Here is a 27,971-nt window from a genome sequence, read left to right as displayed (position 1 = left end):
ATACCACCGACCACCGACTCAGACTAAAAGCTACGAATCTTGTTATCAGGGGCCAGGCGACAATCAACCAATGGATATGGAGCAGCCACCCGAACAGCAAGGGGCAACCCAAGCCTACCCTATAAAGGTGTCATCTGAACACAATCCCCCCTCACCAATGTACACGCCCCGCGATCCGGACCAAGCAACTGACTCTGCTGATGAAGACCCAGAAGAAGACTTTGATTGGTCGGGAAACGAGAACTAGTTCGAGGAATAGTAAAATTAGACTTTTGTAAGATCCGTTGATGGAGATCCTTAGAATAAGATAGCTTGAACTTTGTAATGCGTAGATGCCCTTTGAATGTAACTTCGATTTAGGAGCCCTTTTGTAATGATGCCTATTATAATATATGAATGATGTGTTGATCTATGTTGTTGACTGTTACTTGTTGTAGTACACCCTAAGGAAACTGAACCTTCATTTAAAATCTAAGTAGTAAGATTCTCTAAAACTAGAAACCAACTCACCACGTGCCATGAACAGAATGGTGGACATGCGAGCTAATGGCTATACCGAAACCAACAACAATGCACGGAACTGTCCCAGAAACCAACACGGACCCGTCCCCATAGGGGCTGACATCCCCAATAGCCTAGGTCAACAAATTTTGGAAGAACTAGGGCAAGTAAGGAACAATCGGCAGAATGAGAAGACTCGACTCTTTTCTGAATTTCGGAAACAGAGGCCCCCAAAGTTCGCAGGTGTACCGGACCCAAAGGTAGTTGAAAATTGGCTTCGGCAGATAGAGAAAATGCTAGACACCATGAGTATAACCGAGGCCGCTGATAGAATAGCTTTGGCAGTATTCGAGCTTGATGATGAGGCCAACCACTGGTGGGAGTTAATCAAAAATACTCGTGGCGTAGCAAGCCTATCATGGAACCAGTTCAGGAAACTGTTCCTAAATAAATATTTCCCAAATATGGTCCGCCGAGAACGAGTCAAGGAATTCCAAAACCTGGAACAAGGAAATATAACCGTGACCCAGTATGCTGCAAAATTTGAAGAGTTAGCCCGTTACGCAATTAGATATGTAACAAATGATGAAAAGAAAGCAAGGATGTTCGAGTGGGGGTTAGACCTTACAATCAGGGGAAGAGTTCTTCCATAACGACTCCACTTATATGCCGAGGTGCTGGAAACGACATTAGAGTCTGAAAGGGAAATAACCGACGCTAGAAAGGCTTGGAACAAGCGGAGAAGGAGTCAGACGTCTATTAGACCTCAGAGGAACCAGAAAAGAAACATGACCTCAAAGCCCTACTCCAGACCACAACCACAACAGCAACAGATCCAGAGGGGAGGCTATCAACAAAGGCCGGCAGGACAACTCCAGTGCTTTCATTGCCAACAATTAGGGCCCAAAAAGAGTGAATGCCCCTAACTCCCTCCATCTGGGTACCAAGGAGAAGGTTCCGGAGCAAATGCCTAGGCATTAGGTGGGCAGAAGCCTTGGACGAACAAGACAGGATCTACCGGGCAGCAGCACCAGAAGAGTGGGGGAACTCAGAATGCCAAGACCAACCAGAAGGCAACCGGCAGAGTCTGGTCTCACTTCGCAAATGAGGGGAGTTTTCTCGCTGTCACTTCTCCCTCCTAGGTGACCTACTTCGACGACGTAGAGAGTGACGCCTCTCCCACTCCCTAGACGTCCTACTTCCCATTCGTGAAGGTTTCCCATCTCGATTCATTGCTGAGTCCAGCTCAGCCAATGTCCTACCTTCTCCTCTACTATTGAAGAATAGTCTACTTGACATTCACACTTATCTAACCTTCTTCGACTGACTAGTTTGAGTTGAGTTTGAACACACTAATGGGACCTACGCGCACGAAGCAACCACCCTTTTTATTACCCACGGGTGCACCATTCCCAAAGCTATCTTTTCAATGCTGCCCCAGCTTGGATATCGTCTTGTTGGCCAATTTGAGCACCTCTTCGCTCACATTCGATCTTCCTTCAGCGGCTAACCTCAATCGATCAAAATTCTTGGCCTTGTCAGCTTCAGCATCGGCCCTCGCTCTTTCTTCTGCTGCTTTCACGGCCTCAGATTCGACTCGACAAGAGGCCTCTGCTGCTTTATTTTTTTCAGCTTCCACTTCGGTAGTCAGAAAGCCGATCTGCTCGATTGCGTCCCCGCCGCCTACAAACCACTAAATCAATAAGATAGGTGATATACAAAATTTTTTAGTTTTTGATGCAGAACTAAGGATTAAGACACATACCAATATCGCCGATTGAGCGGCTAATGCTATGGATAACAGATCAGGCTCTGCCCGAAAGGTCGCCCTGTCAATCGGCAATGAAATTTAAGAGGCCAAGCTCAAGGCCACCGCAGCATCTCTCACTATCGATGCATCGGAAGCAATCGACACGTTCTTTATCTTGAGTTGTATTATAAACGGCACAACCAGGTCCGATTCTTCTATGCGTGGTCGTTTATCAACCAGGTTTTTCAAATAATCTTCGGTCTCGGCCGGACTCTTTTCCCTCCGTTGCTCCGACACCTGGCCCTCTGGTTGATCGACAAGCTTAGTTTCAGCTGTATCAGCATGAGCCGTCTTCTAAACAGGAGCAGGCAGTGTAGACTTAGTCCTAACTTCAAGTGGAGGGGGTAGAGGCTGAGATCGTTCGGCTTCAGCTTTCTTGCGTGCAACCATCCTCTCAGCATTTTTCTTCTTGGCCAACTGAGTAAGTGATTCACCAACCATGTTATCAGTATATGAGCCGAGTAGGTCCCCTAAGTCGGTGAAAATATCTTTGAAGGAGACGTCCGGTCGGCTCAAAGTTGATAGAGGATTGAAGCCGGCTTCCTCAAAAGCCAAATTCAGTGCCGCGTCAAACTCTAGTCTTTCGAAGCTGTTCGAGGGTTGATCTGGCTGCTCAACAACCTCGGCTACTTGTTCATCCACTGGCTCCGAATCTGAAATTTCAAGACCAATTTGCCTAAGATTCTTGAAGTTTGGAAAAATAAGCGCCGTAAGCTGCTGTTCATCCCCCGGAATCGGAATGTTATCTGTAACCGAAAATGTGGAGTAGGTCGGCTCATATCTTAAAAGTATGTGGACCGCCCTGCCTTGCTTTTGAAGATTCAAACGGCCAAAGAATTAGAGCGCGATTTTAATCTGTGCAAGTACAGCGTCGTCGGCCAAAGCAAGAACTTTTTTCAAGTTGTTACTTGCACAAAATAAAATCGTAAGTACAAAGAATTTAAGCCGGATAAATACTCAACAAATAACATGGGGGATTATACGGCAACCTGGTTCGCATTTTCGTTCGCCTAGGCACTGGATCTAGACGATCTTTGCCCTCGTCGAATTCCCAGTTACTGCGGACAACGATCATGACATCGTCAACACGCTTGCCAAAGCTTGCAAGCATAGTCACTAAGTGATGATCGGTATCATTGGCCCTAAGAAAATAGCATCGTAGCCGGCTAGTAGATTTGGCTAAGGCATAGCAATACCAAATTGCAAGAATACTAAGATTAATCCTAAGGCGTCGGTTCAACTCTATAATCCCCATTATGATTTAGAAGAAATTTACATTAGGTTGGGAAGGGATTAGACCCTAGTATCGAAGGACGACCCTTAAAAATAGGTGAAGGGAAAAACGGACTCCACCCTCAGCAATTGATAAGAGAGAAAAGATTATTGTACTTTCATCAGTCCTCTCCATATCAGTGGTGTTGTCTGCCATGTGTGACAGATGGACGTCGTCAGGGATGGAATAATGGCGTCGAAAACCGGAAATTTGTTCTGGAGAAAGGAGGTCTTTCAAGTGTTTTTCCATCCTAGCCAACCTGAGGATTATGCGAAACCATAAATAAACAAGGAAATGGGATTCGAAATGAAGGAGAAGAGAACTTACAAAAAGCAGAAGAGACAGTGAGAAACATGAGGAAGTTGTAGAGGTCGTAAAATGGAAGTATATCGAGAGGCAAACCAGAAGTTTTGAGTATTCAAAGAACTTACACTTGAAGGGACAACATAGCTTCAAATCGCATTAAATGAAGGAAGTGTACGAAGAGGCGAGAAGGTGTAATGATGCCTGAAAAGCGTGTTTTGACATGCGTTGGAATGAGGATTAACCGCCATTCTTTCCTTGACTTTTCAAGTTCAAAACCAAACATGCCGACTAACTAGCATTAATAAGATGTTTGGGGGAAACTGTAGGAGTCAAATATTATAGGGGCAATAAAGCCGAAAAACGATATGAGGACAATCAAGGTCGGATTTTGTACTCGGCTTCATCCTGGATGATCCCAAAACCGAATATATTAATTGGCCGTGGAACCAGTCGAACTAAGGCCGAATACATAAACGTGCAATGGATTAAGAGTGGGCCCGATCCTGAGGCCCAAAAGAAATATATAAATAGAGGAATATTAGCCAAAGAAAGATATGGGAGAACAAGGAAGATTAACTTAAGATACAAGCAACCAAGAGAATATATACTGACTTATCCGTTGGAGTGCTAATTCCGGCACCCCCAACCGAAGTGTTCATTCCTTTTCAGATGACTAGCTCAGGATCAAGAGCGTCCTACAGGATCAAGAGAGTATTTCCGAACCACTTCTCCACAATCACCTATTTTCAGAATGACCCACTCACCTCTTGGGCCATTGAGTAGCTCTACCTCCAGCAACAGTTGGGCCTTTGCACTGTTAAGACGCCCACTTATCCTTGTCTGGTACGGCTTTTCTACCAGAACATGTACGAGTTGCTCACTGAGGTAGGACTTTTGTCCATTGTTGATGGCCACATCGTCAACATCACAGAATCCATGATTGTCCAAGTGTTAGGGTTCTTTTCCAAGGTGGACCACCAGTCTTTCCTGAAAGTTGAGGGTCGACAACCTATACATAGCCTCATCTAAGAGTACTTCCTAAGGGCCTATGGTGATGCAAGTTACACATGCTTGCGTCGGAGCAAGCTGCCTGGCCGCTTATTATTCATTGACTCAGTGATACATAAGAATGCCCTTCCACTTTGGTATAAAGCTGAGCACCGCATGGAGTTTGTTCGAGTCCTACATGGTTATCAGCATGGCTATAAGGTCTTACTTGTGTATGTGGTCTGGATGCATATGCACAAATTTCTACAGGAGGCCATTCAGCCTCAACCTATGCAGAACCTGACTTGGCCCCTGCCATTTGCCAACTTACTCATACTTGTCTTTGAGCTGAATGGCCTCCCAATTGATCTGACTAAGGAGATTGACACAGTTTATCTGACTTTCGGGCAGCAAGAATGGCAGCATAGCTTATTTTGCATCCTGCAACAAATTGGTGCCCCGGTTGATGAGGCCCATGACCCAGTCCACGACCAACCACCTCATCTTGCCTCCCTTGTGCCTCCCTAAGGGGACCCATTACACATGACTCGCGAGGAGTATTTACAGCTTCAGCACTCTGTGGATTAGGTCCATAGTACTCTTCACAATCACCACCAGATCCTCATGGGGTTGCACACGGATTTTCAAGCTCATCGGGACTATGCTCAGGCAACTTTTGACCAGCTCAACGACCGCCAACTCGACATTCAGCAGTCAGTTGCATCACTGCAAACTGACTTGTATACATATCGAAAGTCCAGCCAGCTGTTTTGACCAGCTCGGCGCTCGGGTTCAGGACAAAACGTTCGAGACGCGGTCATTGATGAACGCCTTCTTTGCACAGCATTTCCCTCCACCGCCACCACCGGATTCTCAGTAGTACTAGACTATCTTTTTCTTTGTCTCTTTTATTTCTGTATTTACTTTTAGTTGTTTCTCTTTCTAAAAACAAAACAAAACAAAAAAGTGTGTGTGTGTGTGTGTTACTATTTGTCTACCTGTATGTGCACCTTCAATCTCTAGTAATATTCTCTCTTGCATTGAGGAAAATGTCATATTCAAGTTAGGGGATGAGGATATTTTCTTTTGTGCATTTCTATTGGGCTCGTAGTTCATGCTTATACTTGCTTCACTTGATTGCACTACTTCACTTGTTGTCGACTTATTGCTAGTAGGGTGATGATATTTGCATATGTTAATTGGGAAGCATTGTAGACTTGTATGAAAAGGGTTTATTGGGTAAACACTTGCATGTGATGTTTGCACTAAGATAGTCGTTTGTGGTTGTGGTATTAGTACACATATTATAAATATGTCTTGATTCACATGAACACTATCATAGCGGTGACCTCTCTATTATAATCCCCGGTATACATCATTGATAGTTGCTAGTGTTGCAGAAAATGATAAATGACTAGCCTTGATTCTCAAAATAAATAAATTTAAAAAAAAAAAAAAAAAAAAACACTTGACTTGTTCGGATTTGTAGCATTTTCAACTTGAGTGATTAAGCCCGTATGGGTGTCTTCACACCTAGTGCCCTAAAACCGTCTGGTTTGGGAGTCATTAGCCTAATGCTTGTTACATGGGTTGATTAGAAAGTTTAACAGATCAGGACATTACACAGTCTTTTAAAAAATTAAATAAAAAAAAACATTTTGAGAATCCTGCTTACAAAAGTTTAATCTTGCTTGTATATGTTGGGGGTATATGAGTTACATTAGGCTATTATAGTGGTAAATTAGCTAATATGGAGATTGCACGTTACACCAAGGTTACTGAGGATGTGTTCTACTAGCATTCACAAGTACATATAACTTGATTTGTGTAATACTGAATTGCGGTCTTTACTCAATAGATTCCTTCATGCTTGTCTACTGTGCCTTCAATGACTCATCATGTCTTAATATTGCACTATAGTGGCACATAAGTTAATTCTTGAGTGGTGTAGTGTGATTGATTATTGCGAGATAGATGTAAATATGTTAATGTTTATGGGTTTCTTTTCTGGAAACCCTCACAAGACTTTACTCGTCTACTTGGGGTAACTTTATGGTTTAAAGGCTTGTTGCATATGCTAAATGCAACCGTTCTTCCCACGAAGGAGAAGATAGTTAGATTTTGTTTAAGTTTATTTTTCTTCTTTTTTTTTTTTTTTCCTCCTTGCTTGAGGACTAGTAAGTTGTAAGTTGAAGGATGTGATTAAGGCCGAATTGTGCAATACTAAGGCTGTTAGTTAGGATCTCTTAACTTTACTTACTTAACAAACTATACATTTTATACCTATTTAATGTCAATCAAGTTTGTACATAGTGGGAGCATAAAATGAGCAGAAAATTACTTCCCGCACGTACGGCGTTTACCTCGCAGCCAAACAGAGCCTCAACTTCCTGCACACGCAAAGGGTTTTTTCCGCACGTGCGGTACCCCTTCCCACACGTGCGATGACCACTCCTGCACGTGCGGCCATACCTCGAAAATTATGCCGCTGTTTTGAACTTGTTTGGAAGACAAAAAAGGTATAAAAAGACATAAAATAGGCTAGAATACGGTTCTGAAAAATTTCAAGAGAAAGAAAAGGCTAGGGTTTGGAAGGGAACATTCTCAAACTTGTTATTCCATGGATGGTTCTTCTACCTCTACCTCTTCCCGCTCCTCCATGAGTGGCTAGGCTCCCATTTCTAGGGTTTTGATGAAACCCTAGCTATGTAATTACGTTTTCTCTTTACTTTTTGATTATGTAAAGGTTTGAACAAATAATGTGGTGTTTAAGAAGTTTCAAACATATATTTTTCATTATCTCTTTAAGTATTTTGCTTTCTGTGATTGTCGAATGCTTTCCATACAATGGTTTTCTATTATTTCATATTCAATGTATGACACGAACCATACTACAAGGGACAAGTCATATCGCTGCCCTAGTTTAGAGAGAACGATTCGTACTATTTGAGATGGTTTGTGCCTGTACATTGAATGTGATGATTTTCTGGATAAATGCTTCAAACTTGTAGTTGTGAAGTATTATTCCATTCAAACCGTAGCATAATTGATTTCAAATTGAAACCTCATTTACGTAACTAGTGGTGAACTCATTGCCCTAGGTTTTTTCCCAAATCAGTAAATTCATCTTTATTTATAATTGCTAATTTATTCGCTTTGTTTAATTTAATTATTATTAGGCTATGAATAATCAATCTTTTTATCAAAATTAATTGAATAATTTAACAATTAAATTAGTTTAATTTCCCGTTTGTCCCTGTGGATCGATACTTCGACTTACCATTATTCTAAGGAATTGGTATAGTTTAGTATTTAATTTTGGTGTATGAAACGACCCATCACACTTTTTTTGGGCATTCACTACTATAGTGACCATACTCATTATAATTATAGCATTGCACGTAGCTTTTGTTATGACCTTTTCCTCTAATGTCAACCCATTGTTGCCCTTTCTTTTTGTGGAGCAACCATCTGTTGCCCTCTCCTGTCAACCATTTGTTGACTTATGTCTCTCTGAACAACCATACATTGTTCTCTATTGTTAACCTTTTGTTGACCATTTTTGTCTCATAGAACAACCATCTGTTGTTTCTCTCGTGGAATAACCACCTGTTATCCATTGTTGTCAACCAACTGTTTACTTATGCCCCCTTTGTTGGGGTCACTTCTATCTTGTCCACGACCTCTTCCTTCACTTCTTTGTGGTGTTCCCCTGTAGGCGCGCCCTTGGGCTTCATGCTACAGTTTGGACTCAATTTGTCACGGTTCTTAATCTGATCTCATAATGTGCGATGTGGGATTGATAAATCACCAAAGAGTCCAAATCCAGCAAATCGTTTTGAAAAACTAATTTTTAAGAAAGAAGTGCCAAACATGGACTGCTTTGCCAGATACAGAGTCGCCACCTAAATATTTTATTTTTGGAGGAATTTAGGAAACCCTGACTCGTGCCTAAGGCCACGTGTCCGTCATCACCAAAGTTGTCTCGGCTCGGAAACTTGGGTACGAGAGGGAAAGGTCATCTATGAGCACCCCCGCTCGCCCGATCAAAGATCGGCATGTACTAAGCATGATATCTTGTTTTTGAAAACATATGCGTTCTTATTCATGATATCTTGTTTTTGAAAACATATGCGTTCTTATTCCGGTTATTAGCTAGAATTTACTATGTGATGCGCACAACACACAAGTATAGACTAGATCGCCTAATTTGGAACAAAGCATTGCATTTCCGTTTGTTTGGAAATGGTTTGAAGTTTGCTACTCGCAAGTAGGCTAAAACACGGATTTCAATGAATCGTTCCAATTCAAGCAATCCAACCTTCACCCACAGGCATTCAAGCAGTTATATCACATAAGCAATTAGCCTCATGGCAAGCATGCTGACATGGAAACATTAACACACATGTAGTATGCTAAATCATAAACACTCACAGTGTACTCCGAGCCAAAATAGAGAACTAGTTAGAAATCAATGCATGACCCTAGTTCATGTTAAGATGGCTAATGCAACACATGCAAAATGCAACTAGAAATAGGCTCGGCTATTCTAAAATGGCATATGAGATGCGACAATTCGATACATGTATTCAAATTGGAATTGAAATACAATGCAGTTAGTATGATGCGCCGAGCCCGGTGCATGCAATACAGATGAATGATGCAAACATGCATAGCATAAGGATGCTAAATGAAATATGCCCTAGAGCTAACCATCGTAAGCGGTTAAGTAAAAGGGAGAAAGAAATGGGGGTTGGAAGACATGCATCACACACACGCACACTTATTACATAATTGCGCCTTCTCGACGGAGGGTCCGAAAGAATAATACAAATCATCTAATTAACTAACTAACAAGCTAATTAATTATTACACAACCCTTAACTAATTAAACAAATTAATTAAGCTGTGAAAACAGTAAAACAGCCTCGGGAAGAGGGACCAATGCATGCTCGGTCGGCTTCGCTTGGAAATCCGTCGCCATGCCACATGTTGCCTCCGTTTGCACTACTTTGCACCTCTGAAAACTGCAAAAGTCTCAAGGATGCTTCTGAACCACTCCCTGAGTGTTGTGGGAGGTCATCGACCAAAAGATAGGGTCATCGGCCAAGGGAAACTGATCATCAACCAAATATAAGGCTCTCGGCCAAGTGTTTGTTGCCGATCGGCACTGAATGTGGTCGATCGACCATCTCTTCCTGTGAAAAGCTCCTGTTGCTGCAGCAGAGGACAAACAGAGCATGGCAATACATTTACAAGACAATGTATGCACAACCACCCTCCCTATCATGTCATGAGCTCAAGGGAGTATAGTTCTCGACCCTCGGGCCACCAATCACGTATTTCAATGCATGATGGCCAAAGGAGCCAAATGTGCAATTCAATATCAAATGAAATGCACAAAAACACAGGGGGGCCCAACCTCTATCATGCTTGATCAAGAAGCAAGGGACGCACACACAATGCAATGCAAACATGCATGCAGGATGCAAGCAACTCAAGCATGCAACAAGTATGCAACAAGATCATGCAATGCACCTAATATTCGATAGGCATACAACGTAAGTATGCAAACATGTGAAGATACATGGCATGCAACAACATGCAAAAAAAAGCAAGCATGCAACAACATGCAAGACAAGCATGCAACAACATGCAAAGATGGACTTAAACTAAAGTAGACAGCTCTTAAACATGCCCAAATCAGTGGCCAAAGTCATGAATTAGAAGCATGAAAATGCAAAGCAAATATGCACATGTAAATGGTCCAATACCTAGGCATTGGAGGGCAACTTTCAAGAGCATTTAAAAGAGGACAAACATGGACATGTGACATACATTGTAAGCTCTGAAATCATGTTAGGAAAGGTGCCAAACCAACCAAACAAAACAAGCAAATCGTGTAAGAAGGCTCAAGGCTTAAGGCTAGCCAAGGGGTTCAAACCAAGGCTATAGGAAACATGATGTAAATGGCCAAAGTGAACCAAAACAGTCCTAAAGCATGCCAAAATAAGCCTAGAACATGCAATGAATGAGACCAAAACATGCTAGAATAAAGGACCGAAAGCATGAGACATGCAAAGCTACAAAAGAGGTGTTACGCTACACCTATCAAAACCAAACATGGCATGATTTAAGTAACCAAAATCAGAGTTATGTCATGTTAGAACAAGACCAAAAACACATTGAAATGGCATCCTAGAGGCCTAAACATGGAGGCATAACCAATGGTCCATTCATGAGACATAAGACATCAAATCTTTAAAACATTAAAGGAGTGATAAGTGCAAGTATATGAGCATACTATATGGACTGAAATAACATAACAAGTGATGCCAAGTCACTGAAATGACCCAAGTAAAGCATGCTAGTGACTTGGACACTCAAAGCTAACAAGTTAGATTACATGGTAACTATACAAAACAATGCAAGCATGACTAAGACAAGGAAAAACAGAGCTCTAGCATGGTAAAACAAGGCTAAAAGCTTCATGGAGTTGAGTCAAAATCATACTAAAATGACATGTTACAACATGATGCATGTTGAGGCAAACAAGAGGATTGCAAGACAAGTATATGAAGCATATAAGAGGCCATCAAATCAACTTGAAACATAGGTATATTATGGCAAAAAAAAGCCTAATACACACTGAAATGAAGCTAAAACAAGCTAAGCATACAGGCCACCAACATAAGCCATTTATGCAAGCATTCAAGACAACAAGGAGAGGGGATGATCCTCTCCTATTTAAGACCTCAAAACCACCTTTCCACCACTGAAAATCCTCTGGATTTCAGTGGTAGAAAGGTCACGCAAGGCTAAGAACAAAGGCCAAAAGGAATGGCCTAAAACAAGACCTAACAAGGCCTTGGAGGGGGTAAACAATCCCAAACCAAGAAGAGACCTTAAACAAAGGTCTAAAGCAAGTAAAAATAGAACTTTTATCAATTAATAGCTAAGCTTAAAACAATAAGCAAGAAGGGCTAAAAGCTTAAGCAAGAATGGGGTATTAAAAGCAAGTTTGCTCACCCTTGAAGAACACCTCCAAGAACACAACACCAGTAGGTTTCTCTGATCAAAATCACCTCAAGAATCCTAACACCAACTCCTTAGTACCTCAGCAACCAAGGATGGTGTTCTACTAGGTGCTCTAGTGCAAAAGTAAGAACAAACAACCTTTAAGGCACAAACACACACACAAACATGTGAAGAGAGGGAGATATAGAGATAGATAGATACAACTCTCTAATCCTAAATTTTTAGAACCTCTGAGAAGGGAGGAGGAGCTCCCTTATTATAAAATTCAAAATTCTAAGCTTCCTAAGCAAGCTAAGGCAAGGGACAAATCCCTCCATACACGTGTATGGGGGGGTGAATTGTAGATGCCAGATGTGCCAGCTGGCATAAAATATCTATATAAAGCAGATGAACAGGGTTCGGCCAGAAAACATGGCCGATCGACCAACACAAGGGCCGACCAACCAAAAATAGTGCCAATCGGCTAACACTTTTGGCCGATGGAAAGAAAACAAGGCCGATGGCTTCAAGCCTTGGCCAGTGGGTTGAGGTAATAGCCAACAAGCCACCCTCTTCCCTCAGAAGCAAAAACACAAGTGCTTGGTCCACAACCAAGCACAAAACAGACAAGTTGAGAGATTTTGAGGCAAGACGCGCGGCTGAGACCTCCGAGAACTCAAAACGAACACGAGCATGGATAATCATCGAGTGTTCAAACGATGACGTCCAAGTCTTGAGAACGGTCAAAAATGGGGTGTCTACATCCCCATTGCTCTTATTCGTTCTTTCTGAACGTCAACTTTGACTGAAGAGCTTGCTCTAGGAAACTTGCGAAAATTCTTTTGTTTATCCCCTACTCGTAGATCTCCAACGTGGCCATCAACTTATCCACGACCATGGTGATAAGGTCCTTTGATTCCTTAACTGCAACAACTACGTGTTCAAACTTCGAACTTAGGGATCAAATTATCTTTTCTATCACTCGAACATCATCCATCTTGTCTCCACATCTTCTGATTTGTTCGCAATGGTCAAAGTCTTTGTAAAGTACTCAGAAGTTGATTCATTCGTCCTCCATTTGCAATAATTAGAAGTCCCTCTTAATACTCGGAGTCGAATTCTAATGGTTTTCTCAATTCCTCAATGTGAACTCCGTAGAATACTCCATGCCTCTTTAAAGGTTGTTGTGGCTGAAATCCTTTCAAACCTTGACTCATCAATGCCTTGATAGAGTAGATACAAGGTTTATTTATTTATTTATTATTATTATTATCTTTCTTCCTTGAATCTTCTAACGCCATCTTTTGAGTTTCGTTTAACTTTCCTTCATCTTCAGCAGTGGCCAACTCGTCATATCCTTGATCTACTAATTCCCACAAATCTTGTGAGACTCGTATAACTTGCATCTGAATGCTTCAATTTTCATAGTTCTCTTCGCTTAATTTTGAAAACTGGGGCAACAAATAATTGTTCATGTTGGCTATCAGTTGATCTTTGTGCTTCAAATGAGCTACACACAATTGTCAAGTTTGAATTTAGAGAAACAGACCTCATGAATGAGTCCGGAATGATCAAAGTAGCTGGAAACGACTATTGGATTGTTAAAATTGGACTCTAGATGGCTTAGATCAAACCAAAATAATCGTATAGAGTTCAGATCTATTGGATTTGTGAAGCACTAAATAATTTCTCTTGATTGACTGAAATTACCAGTCTTAACGAGAAGACGTGTGTACTGCGCATGTTGACTATGTTTCGAGCTTTAACTGGAAGGTGTGGTTCACCCGATATCCGTTTGAGCTTATTTTTGCGTTGTTGAACTTGTATTGTGGAGAAACACCTCCTAGTATACCAAAAAATAAATTTTGAGCAACTTGATTTCTGGACAGATTTGAAAAACTCAACGATTCTGCTCAACTATGGCTCAATTTGGCTTTGATACCACTGTTGGTGAGAGTGGGGTATGAAACCACTTATGATGGTTCACAAACAAACACAAAAGAAAGAATTTATAATTTGAAAAACAAATTTATTTCACTCAAATAATTTAGAACACAAACAAGGAGTGAGGAAATTATCTTTCTATTTGAAACACTCATACTCTCTAGCTCTCTTATTCTTCTACTCAACTCCCACACTTAAAACACTTAACTACAAAACCTATTTATAGATAAAACTCATAATATAAAAGCATTAAATGAAATTACAACAATTTTATTCAAACTAAAACTCTTCAATCTTCGAACCAGCAGCCATCTGGAACCCATATCTTCAGCTTCCATTCTTCCTACTCCTAGCTAGGCTGGTTCAATCAGGCATACTCACAACAGGGTGTAGTAGTTCATGGAATCACAGCAACTTTACAAGAGCCAACCTTAGGTTTTTCACAAGATCCTTCGCTGTCATGTTAAATCCATTGTCCATCTGTGCCAAAAATCGAGATTAATGAATAATAATTTTTCACCTACTAAAATTACAAATTTATTTGCATGAGAAACAAATAAAAAATCTCTAGTTAAGTGAAAAAAACCTCTCTTTTTTTAAAATTTTTAATTTTTAACTTTATTTTCCCCTATCTTTTCATTTCTTATTATTACAAATCAAAATTCTAACTGAAAATTGAGCGCAGGTCACAAAATTCTATTTTGTGGATTTAGGTTCTCTCTATTTCACGATCAATAATTGTCAAAGATTCACATAAAAATTCTATATTTTAAATTTAAAAACAATTCAGAAAAATTATAAAACTTATAAAATGTGACAAATATAAATTATTAATTTTAAATTTTAATTAATGATGAAAATACCTGAGCGATAATAGTCATATCAATAGCGGCATTGCCAAATGGAACAACAATGCTATTGGTGACATTCAGATGAAGTGTTTGCATTTCGCTTAATATTTTTGCCGGTATATCAGTACGATGATGTTTATCACAGTGAATTCTAATGAGCACATTATTTTCAGAAAGTCTTGCTTCAATTTCAGGAGATAATTGCTTCAACTTTTCATCAAAGTTATCTTCAGATGAAACATCATCATCGTCGTTAGAAGATTGAAATCTCTTCGCAGGAAATGCAGTTGGCTCTACCAGTTTTCTCTTGCACACTTTCTCCAAAGTTCTCTCACGCTCTTGAAGTTGCTTTATGTACTTAACAGTACCTTCCAGAATTGAAGCCTTGTCCATCTGTGTTTCATATTGATGAACATTAAAAACAATATATTTACTATTCTTGATCTAAAAATAAGAAAAGGATCATCAGGCTGCCATGAATCTCATTTTAATGATTTGAGCTGTCTATTTTGCAAATTCTTGTGTAACAACGTTGCAATTAATGACCAAATTTCATTTATCATCTCATATTTTATAATTGTACGAGTTAAATACGTCATCACATTCATAATTATTACTAATGCAATGAAAACACATCTATGATAAACTAAATATGATATAAAAATGTATTATTGTGTATAGATCATTTAAAAAAGAATTGATCTGATAACCATAATTGCATGATAGCATATTTGTTTTCAAAATAATAGATAACTAATATGATTTTAAAAATAGTTTATCGAAGTTTTTTGCAAACAAATATAATAAAATTATGTAATTTTTTACATTATTCATCTATATACAACCTTTTACAAAATATTTGAATTTTTTTTAGTCGATCAAAATAATTGATTCAGAGATCATGGGTCAGTATATAGTAAAGAGCCCAATAGAAAAATTTTAAATACACATAATCTAATAATAGAATTGGACACAATTATATGAAATGGGTCTATTGAATATGCAGATTCCATATTACATGAAATGGGTCTATTGAATATGCAGATTCCATTTCCTATGAGAAAATAGTATCTAATTATGTGCACGTAAAATAATTATTGATCAGTACCCTGGCTAGGCCTGGAATGAGGGCGCAGAGAGAGATGATCATCTGGCTTAGTCTTTCGCGACGCTTTCTCTCTGCCAAAATGTGATTTCGGGCATGCAACGATCCCCTAGTTCGGCCTCCAACCCTTTTGTTTCTTTTCCTAGTTTCCGATGCATTATTTTGGTTCTCTTCCGAACTCTGTCCAGAATTCAGTGGCGACGACAAGTTCATGTTTTCTTGAGACATCAATTCATCGTCGTTAGGCTTCCCAATACAGTATGTATTTGCACCATTGAGTTGCTCTGGCTGGGTCGATGGTGAGCCCAACTGCTTCAACGAAATATCATTATCGTTGAAAGTGGACGAGTCAACGAGTGCCATATTGTGATTGGTGTCAGTCCTGACATTTTCGGCTACGATTTGTTCGGAAGTTTCAATGGGTATGCTCTCATTATTGATAGAGGTGTAAGAAGAGTACACTTCTGGGAATAGACACTTGAAAAAAAATTCATCAAGTGACTCATCGACGGCCGAATTCATCTGAATTGAGAAGGATAAATTTGGAATAAAAATATCATTTCGGAGAATTAAACTTTTTAAAAAAAGGTTATTAAAAACAAAATTAATTAACTGTCCATTTAAAATTTGGTAGATTTAGATAGTAAATTTGAGAGTAAAATAAAACTTATTAACAAACTTTACCAGTTTATGTAGCCATTCACTTGATGCCAACGCATCCATTGTTTAATCGTATTTAAACAGCTTATTCTAGAAGAAGTCACTAAAATGTCACAAATGAAAAAGTCTGTTTGTAGGGTCATTATAGCAAAAATTATATCATGCTAATGTAGTGTGTCTAACTAATAAAATTTAAAAACAAAAAAGAAAAATTGTAGTGTTTTTTTTAATCAATAACACATTGGCGAAATTGCTAAAATTTCTTCATGTATTGTGGCTTTTTTTTTCTTCTCCATATCTATTTAGGATTAAGCTATTTTAGTTGGTTTTTGACTATTTATAATAATAATAAATAAATAAAAAATACGTATAAAAAAAGTAGAGAGAATGATATGATTAGGTGTCTTATCTTTTTTACTATTTTAACCAAAAAAGTTCACCCCCAAACAGAAGCAAAGCTAGGATTGTAAAAGTGGGGGACTAAACGAAAATGAATAGGATAGATTCTGTAATATAGAAAATCTAATCAGATCGGTTCTAATAAAATTTTGAATTACTCAAATAAAAATAATTAAAAACAACTTAAAATTTATTACTTATTTTATAATTTGTGTGTATACAAATTATTATCTTATAAATTTATTAAGATATTGAGCAAGTGAAGCATTACAATTTTGAAAACAGCATAGTGGTTAAAATAGTTTAATTACTTGGCATTTATACATTAGTTTTAATTTACGAACTTATACTCCATTAGGTCTCATTTGGCAACATTACTTTTTAGCCTAAAAGTCAAAAAGTCACTAAAAAATCAAAAAATCAATAACTTATATAAAAAATTCAAAGATTTTCTACAAACAAATTTTCAAGAGTAACTTATATCAAAATACCGATTTTCTCTCTACTTTTTACACATCATTTCATAAAAAATCAAAAAATCATCCCAAACATACTAGTTTTTTTTACATCATATTTAGCCAAAAAGCTAAAAAATTACTAAAAAAACTTATTCCCAAACGATGCCATAATTAAGATTTTTTGGACTTTCAAGTCCCATTAAATTTTTAGTAGTCGAAATTGCCCTTCAAACAATGATTGTTCATCATTTATGAGATTATTTGTAAAAAAAGATGATGATTTGACATTTATTTTGATTTTCAAAACTTTAAAACATTAACTTTCAATTGAAAAAACTAAAAAAACTAAATAAATAATTATGTGAAAAAAAAATTGTTTTTTTTTTTTGAAAAAACTGAATTATTTTTTTGTGCAAAATTGAAATTTGTGTTTATAAAGGAGCACGGTGATGGAATATTGATGTGTAAAAATTTTATAAAAAAAAAATTTAATGAAAAAACTAATAATGTTCTCAGTTTTAAAACTGGAAAAATTGATAATCTTCTCAGTTTTATTAGATAGTTGAATCAAACCAATAAGTAGAAGAGAAAAAACGTTTAATCTCATACTCTGTTTTTTTATTAGTTGGTGAAACAATTATCTAAAACATTACTATGCAAAATTGATAATGGCTTAAAAAAAAATTATTATGCCAAACTTATATATATATATATACTTTCTGAGGGCCATAACCCCCTGACCCCCCTTCCCCTCACTCTGCCTTGACCAAACGTAAAGGTTGTTCCCATTGGTCAAGCACACTATTCACGTGATATGCCAGACTCATAGAATAACTTCTCCTCACTATAGAGTCCCAATCTATATAATAAGGGAGGAAGCTTTTTGAAAATGTATAAAAATGTATGTGAGATACATTTTGATCCAATGGTTGAGATGAATCTTAGATATATATATATCAATGATTCAGATCAATCCTCTCAAATATTAGTTCCCGCCCAAAAACTCTTCTCTCTCCCATGTCTCTGAAAGGTCGCCAACCTACCCCCGTCTGTCTCTCTCTCTCCCTCTCTCCTCATCCTTGATTTTAAACTCTGTTCATCATACTGTCACACAAACCTTCTCCATCTCTCTGTCCAGCTCGCTGGTTTCGGTTTTGGACTGAAAAGTTTTGGTTGTGTAACCTCCAGTAAATGGGTTTCTAACTCTGTTTCTATCTCCAGCAAAGTTTTGATTTCTCTTGAATATATTATTTCTCTTGAATATGAAATGGGTTTTGATTTCTAATATATTATTTCTTTTGATTTCTATCTCCAGCAAATGGGTTTTGATCTCTTGAATATTATTTCTCTTTGTGTAACCTCCAGCAAAGGTTTTTGTGGATTGCCCATTGGGTTTAACCTCCAGCATTTGAAATGTTTTTGTGGATTCAAACATTGGGTTTAATTTGAAATGTTTAATCATATATAATTAATTTCAAACATTGGGTTTTTATGGAGGTTTTTGTGTAACAAAGCACTGTGTGTTGCAACAAATTAATTAGTTTTGGTTTAACCCAATGTTTAACCTCCAGCAAATTATATATAAATCAAAACCATGCTGTCTTTTGTTGCTTTGTAATTGATTTTTGTAAATTGAGTCGTCTTTTGTTGCTTTGTAATTAATTTTTGTGGATTTGATGGGTAGTTTGATCCTGTTTTCAATTTTTTGTACTCTTTCATGAGTGAATCTTGAGCAGCATTAAGTTTTGCTTATTTCTTGAAGGTTGCCCAATTGCTTGGTTTGCATGAAGCATCTGTTCTGCCTAAAAAAAGCAATTCAGGTGTGTATTTTTATTTATTTTTTTATTTTGCTAATTATGATATATATAATTTGCTTATTTGTATATGTGTATATATGATTCCAATATGTATGTTTAATTTGAAATGGTTAATTTGAAATGTTTGCACACACTCTCTGTAATCTGATGTTTGAAACATTGGGCAAACATTTCAAACATTACCAGAACTTCAGATCTTGAGTCTAAGATCCAACGGGATATTAGGTCCTTTCCCTTCTGATTTTTCCAAACTTGGAAACTTGACTGGCCTCTTTCTTCAATTCAATAATTTCTTTGGCCCTTTGCCTTCGGATTTCTCGGCTTGGAAAATTCTCTCAATCATCAATTTATCCAACAATGGTTTCACTGGTAGTATCCCTTCTTCAATTGCAAATTTAACTCACCTCAGACCAACTCGCTTTCTGGTGAACTCCCCGACTTGAATCTCCCTAGCTTGCAAGTGGTCGATCTATCCAACAATAATCTCACCGGTACTGTACCTCGATCTCTTCAAAGATTTCCAAGTTGGGCATTCTTAGGTAACAATCTTTCTGCTAGAAATTCATCCCCTCCTGCACTTCCACCCAATGCTCAACCATCAAAGAAATCAACAAAACTTAGTGAACCTGCAATACTGGGAATCATAATTGGCGGTTGCGCTCTGGGATTTGTGGTACTTGCTTTCCTGATGATTGTCTACCGCTCAAAGAAAGACGGTGAAAAAGGGGTCTCAGCCAAATCACAGAAGAAAGAAGTGTCTGCAAAGAAAGCAATTTCCGGGAGTCGAGATGGGAATGGAAAGCTTGATTATTATATATACACATACATTTCAAATTGGAATCATATATAATTTGAAATGTTTGAAATGTTTGCCCAATGCTTGATTTTTCACATGGTTTTAATTTATGAAATGAGTTTGATTATTATATATATAATTTTGAACACACACCCTCTGTAATCTGATGGCTCTGTTAATTTGGTCCCCTGTGACTCTTTATTGAAACATCCATTATTCATCTTCTTTATGTATCTTTATGTAAAAAATTGTGCATATCTGTTAACCTTAAGTTGTGTCCGTATTAATTTTGGTAAAGTTTTTTTTGAATCTGTTAAACCCATGTTCTATTTTATTTTTTTAGTGCAAACCCATGTTCTAATTTTGGTTTGATGAGAATGTTTCTGTTTTCTGTTATTGCTCACTTTTTCAAATTTTGTAAAAGTTAAACCCATGTTTTCAAATTGCTCACTTTTGTGAAAGTTAAACCCATGTTTTAAATTTTGTGAAAGTTAAACCCATTTTGTGAAGTTGTGTTCGTATTGCTCACTTTTTCAAATTTTGTTCTAATTCTTGATGCTATCAATAGGATATTCTTGGTTTAAAATTATATTTAAGCTTGCCAATCTCAAATCGATTAACAGAAAGAGCTGTACAATCATGATATTTCTATGTCTATCTCTGTATTTATTTATTTCTATGTCATATGAACTTATGAAGGTTAAGTTGCATTTGTTGCATGCTAATTCTTATTTGGGCATAATCTGATCTCCACCGTCGCATCGCGTCGCCTCCGATCTCAACCCACTACGGCACCTCCGTCTTCCATCGCAGAGAAACTGTAAATCATCAATACCCATTTTTTATTTTTATATTTTTTGAATAAGGGAGAACAGTTTTTTTTTTCTTCTTCTTCCATTAATTTATTATTAGGTTGGATGCTCTGTATTACTTTGGATGCTCTGTATTACTTTGGACAAATATTTGAACAAAATTCAAATATTGGATGCTCTGTATTACTTTGGACAAATATTGGGTTTGCTCACTCTGTATTATTCACTAAAACTGGCTTTTATTATTATTTTAATAATATTGGGTTCTTTTTTATTTTTAATTTTACATTTTGTTTGAATGGCTGAGATTTTTTTATTTTTTATTTTTTGAATACGGGAGAACGGTTTTTTTTTTTTTTAATTTATTTGCATTGGCTTTACATGGATTATTCTTAGCTATATCACTTGGTTGCATCATGACTTTCAAAGTTGATAAAAAAAAAAAATTCTTTGGTTTCCATGTCAGAGAATTTCCTGTTCGATTGGAGAACCCTCATGTTATATCAGCAAATCAGATATGGGCTAGAGTTGTACCAGCTAGTCCATCTGGTTACTCTTTCAACTCTTCATATCGGAGTCGTGATTCCATAGAATACAAGCTGGAGCTTGGTAATGCTATTGGTATGTAATTAGGTACTGATAATGATGGTTTTAGGTGTTGGGTATCACAAGTACTATCAGTGGGTCAATGATTTGCATACCATGCACAATGATAGTTACAGGGGGTGATAAATTCTTTTACCCCCCTTGGTTTAGCCAGAATGTGAGCTTTTTTAGATCTGAACCTGTTGAGCTTTTTTAGATCTGATCCTGTTTTCCTGACAGAGGGAAATTTGGACTTTTCAGTGCACGTGATGAAGATGTCATTAACATTCTTAGCTAGGAAAATTGCAAATGAACCTTTGATTAAATTAGTCTTCTATTTGATATTAGTAGCCTCATTGCCATAATAACTACTTCATAAATTATTTGTTCCTTAAATTTGATGCTGCAGTCAATTTTGCATTATTTAATAAATTATTTTGTATAAGCATTATTTGACAATTTTCCATTTTCCATTATTTTGCAGTCAATTTTTCATTTTTATAAGCATTATTTGAATTTTCCTGTTTAAGTCATTTTATATTTGAATTTTACATTTTATATTTTCCCTTATTATATAAATTCAAAAACCCTTTTCACTTACTTGACAATATGTTAAACATGTTTTTTTATTTTATTTTACTGTCTTTGTTGAATTTTCTTTCTTTTGGGTCAAAAAATAAGTTTTTGTTAAAGTTTTCATTGCCTAAGTTGCAATACATTTGCATAAGTTTTTTTTTAAATGACCTTATCTTTTTTTTCTTTCTTTCTTTTTGGGCCCATGATTTTATTATTGGTATTTATTGCAAAGGTGCAATTTTTTAATGGACCTATTTTGAATGAAGTTACTTTCCATACATTTTGGTGATTTTTTTTATTATAGAGCCAATGCAAATAATGCTTATTTTGAATTTTGTCTAGGAACATTTTGTTTTGCTCTGAAGTCTATTGTGTAGTGTTCTGCTTTGCTTAATTTGATGGAAGGGCTGTGATGGTAAGATAGTGGCAAATGGTTGTGTTCAAGAAATACTGTATGAAGTTCTGACACAGTTGATTCTTATGCTATGAATGAGAAGAATATACAAATGAAGCATTTTTTTGTACATGGTGCAGCTCATTTTTTGAATAGGAATGCAAAAAAAATATGTGAAAGATAGACCCCGCAAAGGACTGATGGCTACTTCTTCCTATCGACAAATTGCCTTTCAACACAATTTTTTTCTTCCTAAAGACAGACCCCACATGAATATATTAAATTTTAAGTTTTTTTTTTTTTTTTTTTTGTTAATTTTTCCTAAATTTTAATGATACCTACAATTATTCAAACAAAACTGGCTTATGTGTGGTGGCAACATACACTGTTTATAATATATTCATGTTCCCCATGATTAATAAAATGTTGAGGTTGCATTAAATTAATTAATTAATTGACATTATTTACACTGAACATTATAATTATATTTTAATCCTAACATTATTTACGCATACGCTAGTCAATTTATAAATTAAAAATAAAAAGATAAATAAAATATAAATATAAATATTATAATATAAAAGAATTGACAATTTTACTTTTCTATACTTTTCTATCTCTATGACTATCAAATTAATGATGAAAAAGGATTAAATATTATGTGAATTAAAATTAAAAAAATAATAATATAATTATGTTAAATTAATGAGATTCATTAGGATAAATTACAATTATTGTCTCTAAAGTTTTACATTTTTTTCGTTTAACTCCCTAAAATTTTAATTTTGTCAATTAAGTCTTTAAAGTATTAAATTCAAATCAATTTAGTCGTGAAGACAATATAAATAAAACATAATCCCAAAGGTTATATAAAATTGTTATAAAACCCGAATTTTAATTTATTGTTAACTTAATTATCCTCCGCACTTGTGTTATAGAATTGATATCAGAGTTTGGTTTCTTAGTTTTGCTATATGAGCATTAGATACATTGAAGAAGTTGAATATGACAATTTAAATAATAGTATTACACTATAAATAATTATTGAACAATATAATATTATAATCAGGCTTTTTAAAGAGCCTGACAAAAATCTTAAAGAAAATCGAATTGAAATTATACATAAAGTTCAACATCTAAGTATTGGATGAAAGGTCACCCGTTAGCTCTTGTAAAAGATAATACAAATAATTATTCTTATTTTTATAGGGAAACTCTCCAAGTGAATCTTTTCAATTATTACCACCAAAAATAAAAAAATAAAAAAAATGGATCTAAGTAATTATAGTTTTGAAGAATTATAAACAATGGTGAAAGAAGAAAAAGAATATAAAATAATATCAGAAATAGCCAAAAAATCAGATAAAATGGATAATTGCGTATTACAAGAAATAAATAACAACAGGAAAAAAAAAATGACCTATATAAGCAATTAGAATTAATTAATCTATGAGAAATGTATCAATTATAAAAACACATATCTAGAAGATACATTAAGTTAACGATAAATTAAAATCTGGGCCTATTCACAACTTTATATAACTTTTAGGCTTATATTCTATTTTTATATTGTCCTCAAGCCTAAGGTCTTGTTTGGAAAAAGATTTTTTTAGTAATTTTTTGACTTTTTGACTAAAATATAATGTAAAAAAAAAATAGTATATTTGGGATGACTTTTTGATTTTTTACAAAAAGATGTGCAAAAAGTAAAGAGAAAATAAAATATTTGACTTTTTGATAAGTTGTTGGCTTTTTATTTTTTTAGTGACTTTTTGACTTTTAAACTAAAAAGTAATGTTGCCAAATAATACCTAAATTGATTCTAATTTAACACTTTAGAGATTTAATTGACAAAATTAAAACTTTAAAAAATTAAACAAAAAAAGGTGTTACACTTTAAGGATTATAATTATAATTTATCCAATTTAGGAGTTGTTTGGGATGACATAAATAAGTATATTTTTTATCTTTTTACGAAAAGATGTGCAGAAAAGTAGAAAGATGATGTGATGGAAAAAGATAAAAAGTGTATACTTATTTTAGATTGCCAAACTTGACCTTATTATATATTATTAAACTGCATGAGAGTTCAGTGTAATGTACCCTTAAATTAATGATAATATCTTTTCACTACATTAATAAATTAAAAATTATAAATACACATAATCCAATTAATAGACACAATCCTCTCTCATTAATAGACACAATCCTCTCTGATAGGAGTTATCAGATTTTGTACCCGTAAAATAATTGAAAACAAAGAAGCAGCTTTTTTTCTCACTATTGTTAGTTATTTTCCTCGGCAGAAAACACCGATACAGTTGAAAAACCGATGAACGTGGTTGGAAAGAAACATGACCTGTTATCACATTGATCACTTGAAGAAACAAAAACAGCACTCAGAAATTTTTGAGGAGTCTCAAGAAGCAAAACACAATGGCACCAAAAAAAGACCATGAATATAATCGAAAGCATACCTGACCTTAAAAAGAGATGAGGCTTTTCTCTTTCCAAATGACTTCTCCCTCAAGAATTAATGGAGAACTTGGCGTCCTTAGCTTTGTATTTATAGTTTGCAAACACTCTTTATTTTTGTTTTTGCAGGGCCAATTGATTTCAATTGTCAGCATTTTTTTTATGGCAAATATACACATGAGAGACCTATGTCATATTTTTAGGAAAAAAAATTATAAAGTTGATCAATTAAGTGACTTAATCTCAACTAATTTAGTGATTATTTAAAAATTTAAGAATTTAAAAATCAAAATTAAATTAATTAAAAATATAGAAACCAAATGACACAAGTAGCAAAATATAAAGACTACTAACACACTTTGCCTCCTTTTTTTCTTTTGAAATTACATAGACTTTTGTTGAGGTTTTGAATAATTGCAAGAATCTTCTTATGATTTCAATAATTACATAAATCTCATTTATAATTGAAATTGTTATAAAGTATAACATTGTAGTGGTGTTAGTGTAATTTAATATATATTAATGAAAAGATTTATAATTTTAATTATTAATATTTGTAATATTTTTTTATTTTTTATAATTATTTTTTTCTATCCCACTGCATTGCTACTTTCTCAAACTATTATTAAGATTTCTCTTTCCATTATCTTAACTTCAAAAAAAAGTTAAATTTTATAATGAAATAATAAAATTTCTCTTCCTTATTTATGGAATGGGTTATTTTAATGGTTTTTTTTCACTAAGCCTTTTTCAATTTTAGTGATTTTTTTAATAATAAAAACTTAAAGAAATTTTACACTTTCAAAAACACCCTTTCTTTTACACTTTCAAAAAAATTCAAGAAACTTTACACTTTTTTTTGATACTTGTTAGTCACAGCTAACTAACAAATAAGGAAAATTACATGCAGGTAAAAAAATAAATAAAAAAATAAAAATAAAAATAAAATTACCAATACATAAAAGAATACAAGTAACATTGGCACCTTCACAATCTTTTATTTACATTCCATCACAAACACACTTAGAGCTCATTTGGGATGTGGATTAACTTTTTAGCTTTTTAATTTTTTTAGCTTGAGGCTAAAAAACCTCATTTAGGATAGGTTTTTTGTCCTTTCGACTTTTTTAATTTTTGTAAGAGAAAAAATAAAATGATTATGAATTAAATGTGACATTTGGGGATAATTCTATTTACACACCATCATTATTCTCAATACACATTATTGTCCAATTTTTTTAATTACCAATGTGTCCTTGAATGAAATTATCATATTGGATAAAAACCCTAAAATCAAATCCACCAGCAGACCCCTCATTCGGCGACACCATCAACCAACCACCACTGGCACCTTTCCCAGCCCGTCGCACCAACTCCTCATTTGCCGGCAACTCTCAATCTCCTCTTTTGCATCTCTCTCTCTCTCTTTCTTCTTCTTCTTCTTCTTCTTCTTCTTCTTCCAACCTTCATCTTTCGTGCTTCCCTTCTCCACCGTTGCCACTGCAACTTGCACTTTCGTCTGAGATTTGAAAACCCTAGGTCTCTCTCTCTCTCTCTCTCTCTTCATGTGGTGGACAAGAGTTGGGTTACGATAGAAGGGGTGAGGAGATGAATCGTGATGACGATGGGGAAGTGGGTTGTTTGTGATGGTGGAGTTGCGATTGTCTTGGTGGCTAGAGATGGCAGTTGTAGTTAGGGATCAAGAGACAGACGTTGGCAGTGGTGAAAAGGATGATGGCGATAAACAACATGACTGAAAGAAAAGGCAACAGCAGAGAGTAGAAGTGGTGATAGAGATTCATCGGAAGGAGATAAGGCTTAAGGGGGTTGTCGGAAGTGATGAGCTAAGAAGGGATGGCGGTCAGCGCTCGGTGGTGCTAGAAAGGTAGGCGGCTAAAGAGAGAGTGGTGGCCGGAGGTGATGGTTAAGGTTAGTAGGGTTTGGGATGGAGAGTTGAAGAAGGTAAGGGTAATTTAGGATTTTTGAAAAGTGATGGTGTGAAGTAAGAAGAAATCAAAAAATGAAAAATATGTGGTATGTATTGTGAAAAAGATGTGTACTAAAAGATTTGTTGGTGTGCAAATAGAATCACCCAAAATTTTATTTTATTTGGTTAAAATAGTCAAATTTATCCTACATATGGGTGTTTGAGAAGTTGCTATTTTATTGGCTATTTTAGTAGGTTAAAATTTTTGTGTTTGGAAAGATAATTTGATTTTTTTATAATTAGATGTGATATTTGCGAGAGAAAAAATAAAATAATTATGAATTTGATATAATATTTTTTATTATTTATTTTATCTTTTTATAAATTTTAGGCCTAGTTTGGAAAGATTAAATAAGTACACTTTTTGACTTTTTATGAAATATGGGTTGGGTTTAGTTGAGTTTGAAGTGATGTATTAGAGAGGTGATGTGACTTAAATAAGATGATGTGACTTAAATAGGATAGTGACTTTTTAACTTTTTCTCTTTTTTTAATCTTTTCAAACTAGGCCTTAATCTAAAAACTAAAAAATAATCTTTGCCAAACATCCCCATAATAACTATTTTAGTCAAATATGTATCCCAAAACGGAGCCTTACACACTATTTTAGTCAAATGTGTATCCCACAACGGAACCTTACACATGTCCCTTCTCTCACATGCTGTAGTTGCGCCAGCAAACAATGAGACAGATGCTCCAATGATGGTGTTAGGCCTATTTTGACCACATAGGCCTGGTTTGGCTTATACTATATATATTAAAAAGTCAAAAAGTTATTCTAAAATTCAAAAAGATACACTGCTGGAAAATTCATTTTTAGCGGCGTTTAAAAAACGCCGCTAAAAGTATTAGAAACGTCACTAATTCTTTTTGTGACGTTTAGTACCAAACGCCGATGACGCGGCCGTCGCTATAGCTTTATGGCGTTTGAAAAACGTCGTTATATTAGTATAGGCGGCGTTTTTAAAAACGCCGCCAAATGTCCTACCTAACTGTACCATGACGTCACAGCAACATTTAGCGACGTTTTTGAAAACGCCGTCATAGACATTTATAACTTTTAAAAATCTAACCGTTGGGGTGGGATATAGTGACATTTTTTAAACGCCACCATAACCTTTTTTTTATTTTTAAATTGTGCTAATTGTATACGGTTGACCAAAAAAAATACCTATCAAACAATTATTAAGAACTAATAATTGATGTTTATTAAAATAA

At 35.7% G+C, this 27,971-nt stretch overlaps 3 protein-coding genes across 3 annotated transcripts; 2 read left to right on the top strand and 1 right to left on the bottom strand.

The window, feature by feature from the left end:
- Nucleotides 1-527: 527 nt before the first annotated feature.
- On the top strand, nt 528-1,154 carry LOC114280745 (uncharacterized). The gene has a single exon (XM_028223120.2). It carries the CDS (start codon nt 528-530, stop codon nt 1,152-1,154), a length of 627 nt encoding a protein of 208 aa, XP_028078921.2.
- A 13,089-nt stretch (nt 1,155-14,243) lies between these two features.
- LOC114280744 (uncharacterized) lies at nt 14,244-18,719 on the bottom strand. The gene is made up of 4 exons (XM_028223118.2): nt 18,429-18,719; nt 15,798-16,316; nt 14,702-15,082; nt 14,244-14,318 (listed from the first exon to the last, which is right to left on the bottom strand). Exons 1-4 carry the CDS (start codon nt 18,717-18,719, stop codon nt 14,244-14,246), a joined length of 1,266 nt encoding a protein of 421 aa, XP_028078919.2.
- An 83-nt stretch (nt 18,720-18,802) lies between these two features.
- On the top strand, nt 18,803-19,978 carry LOC145822390 (inactive leucine-rich repeat receptor-like serine/threonine-protein kinase At5g24100). The gene is made up of 2 exons (XM_082919282.1): nt 18,803-18,808; nt 19,502-19,978. Exons 1-2 carry the CDS (start codon nt 18,803-18,805, stop codon nt 19,976-19,978), a joined length of 483 nt encoding a protein of 160 aa, XP_082775408.1.
- The last annotated feature ends 7,993 nt before the right edge of the window (nt 19,979-27,971 follow it).

The sequence above is a fragment of the Camellia sinensis genome, chromosome 1, assembly GCF_055761805.1.
Source record: "Camellia sinensis isolate YWXY chromosome 1, ASM5576180v1, whole genome shotgun sequence".
NCBI classification, from domain to species: domain Eukaryota; kingdom Viridiplantae; phylum Streptophyta; class Magnoliopsida; order Ericales; family Theaceae; genus Camellia; species Camellia sinensis.
Note: the sequence above shows the minus strand (reverse complement) of the source record. Positions and strands in the feature narration are given on the sequence as shown.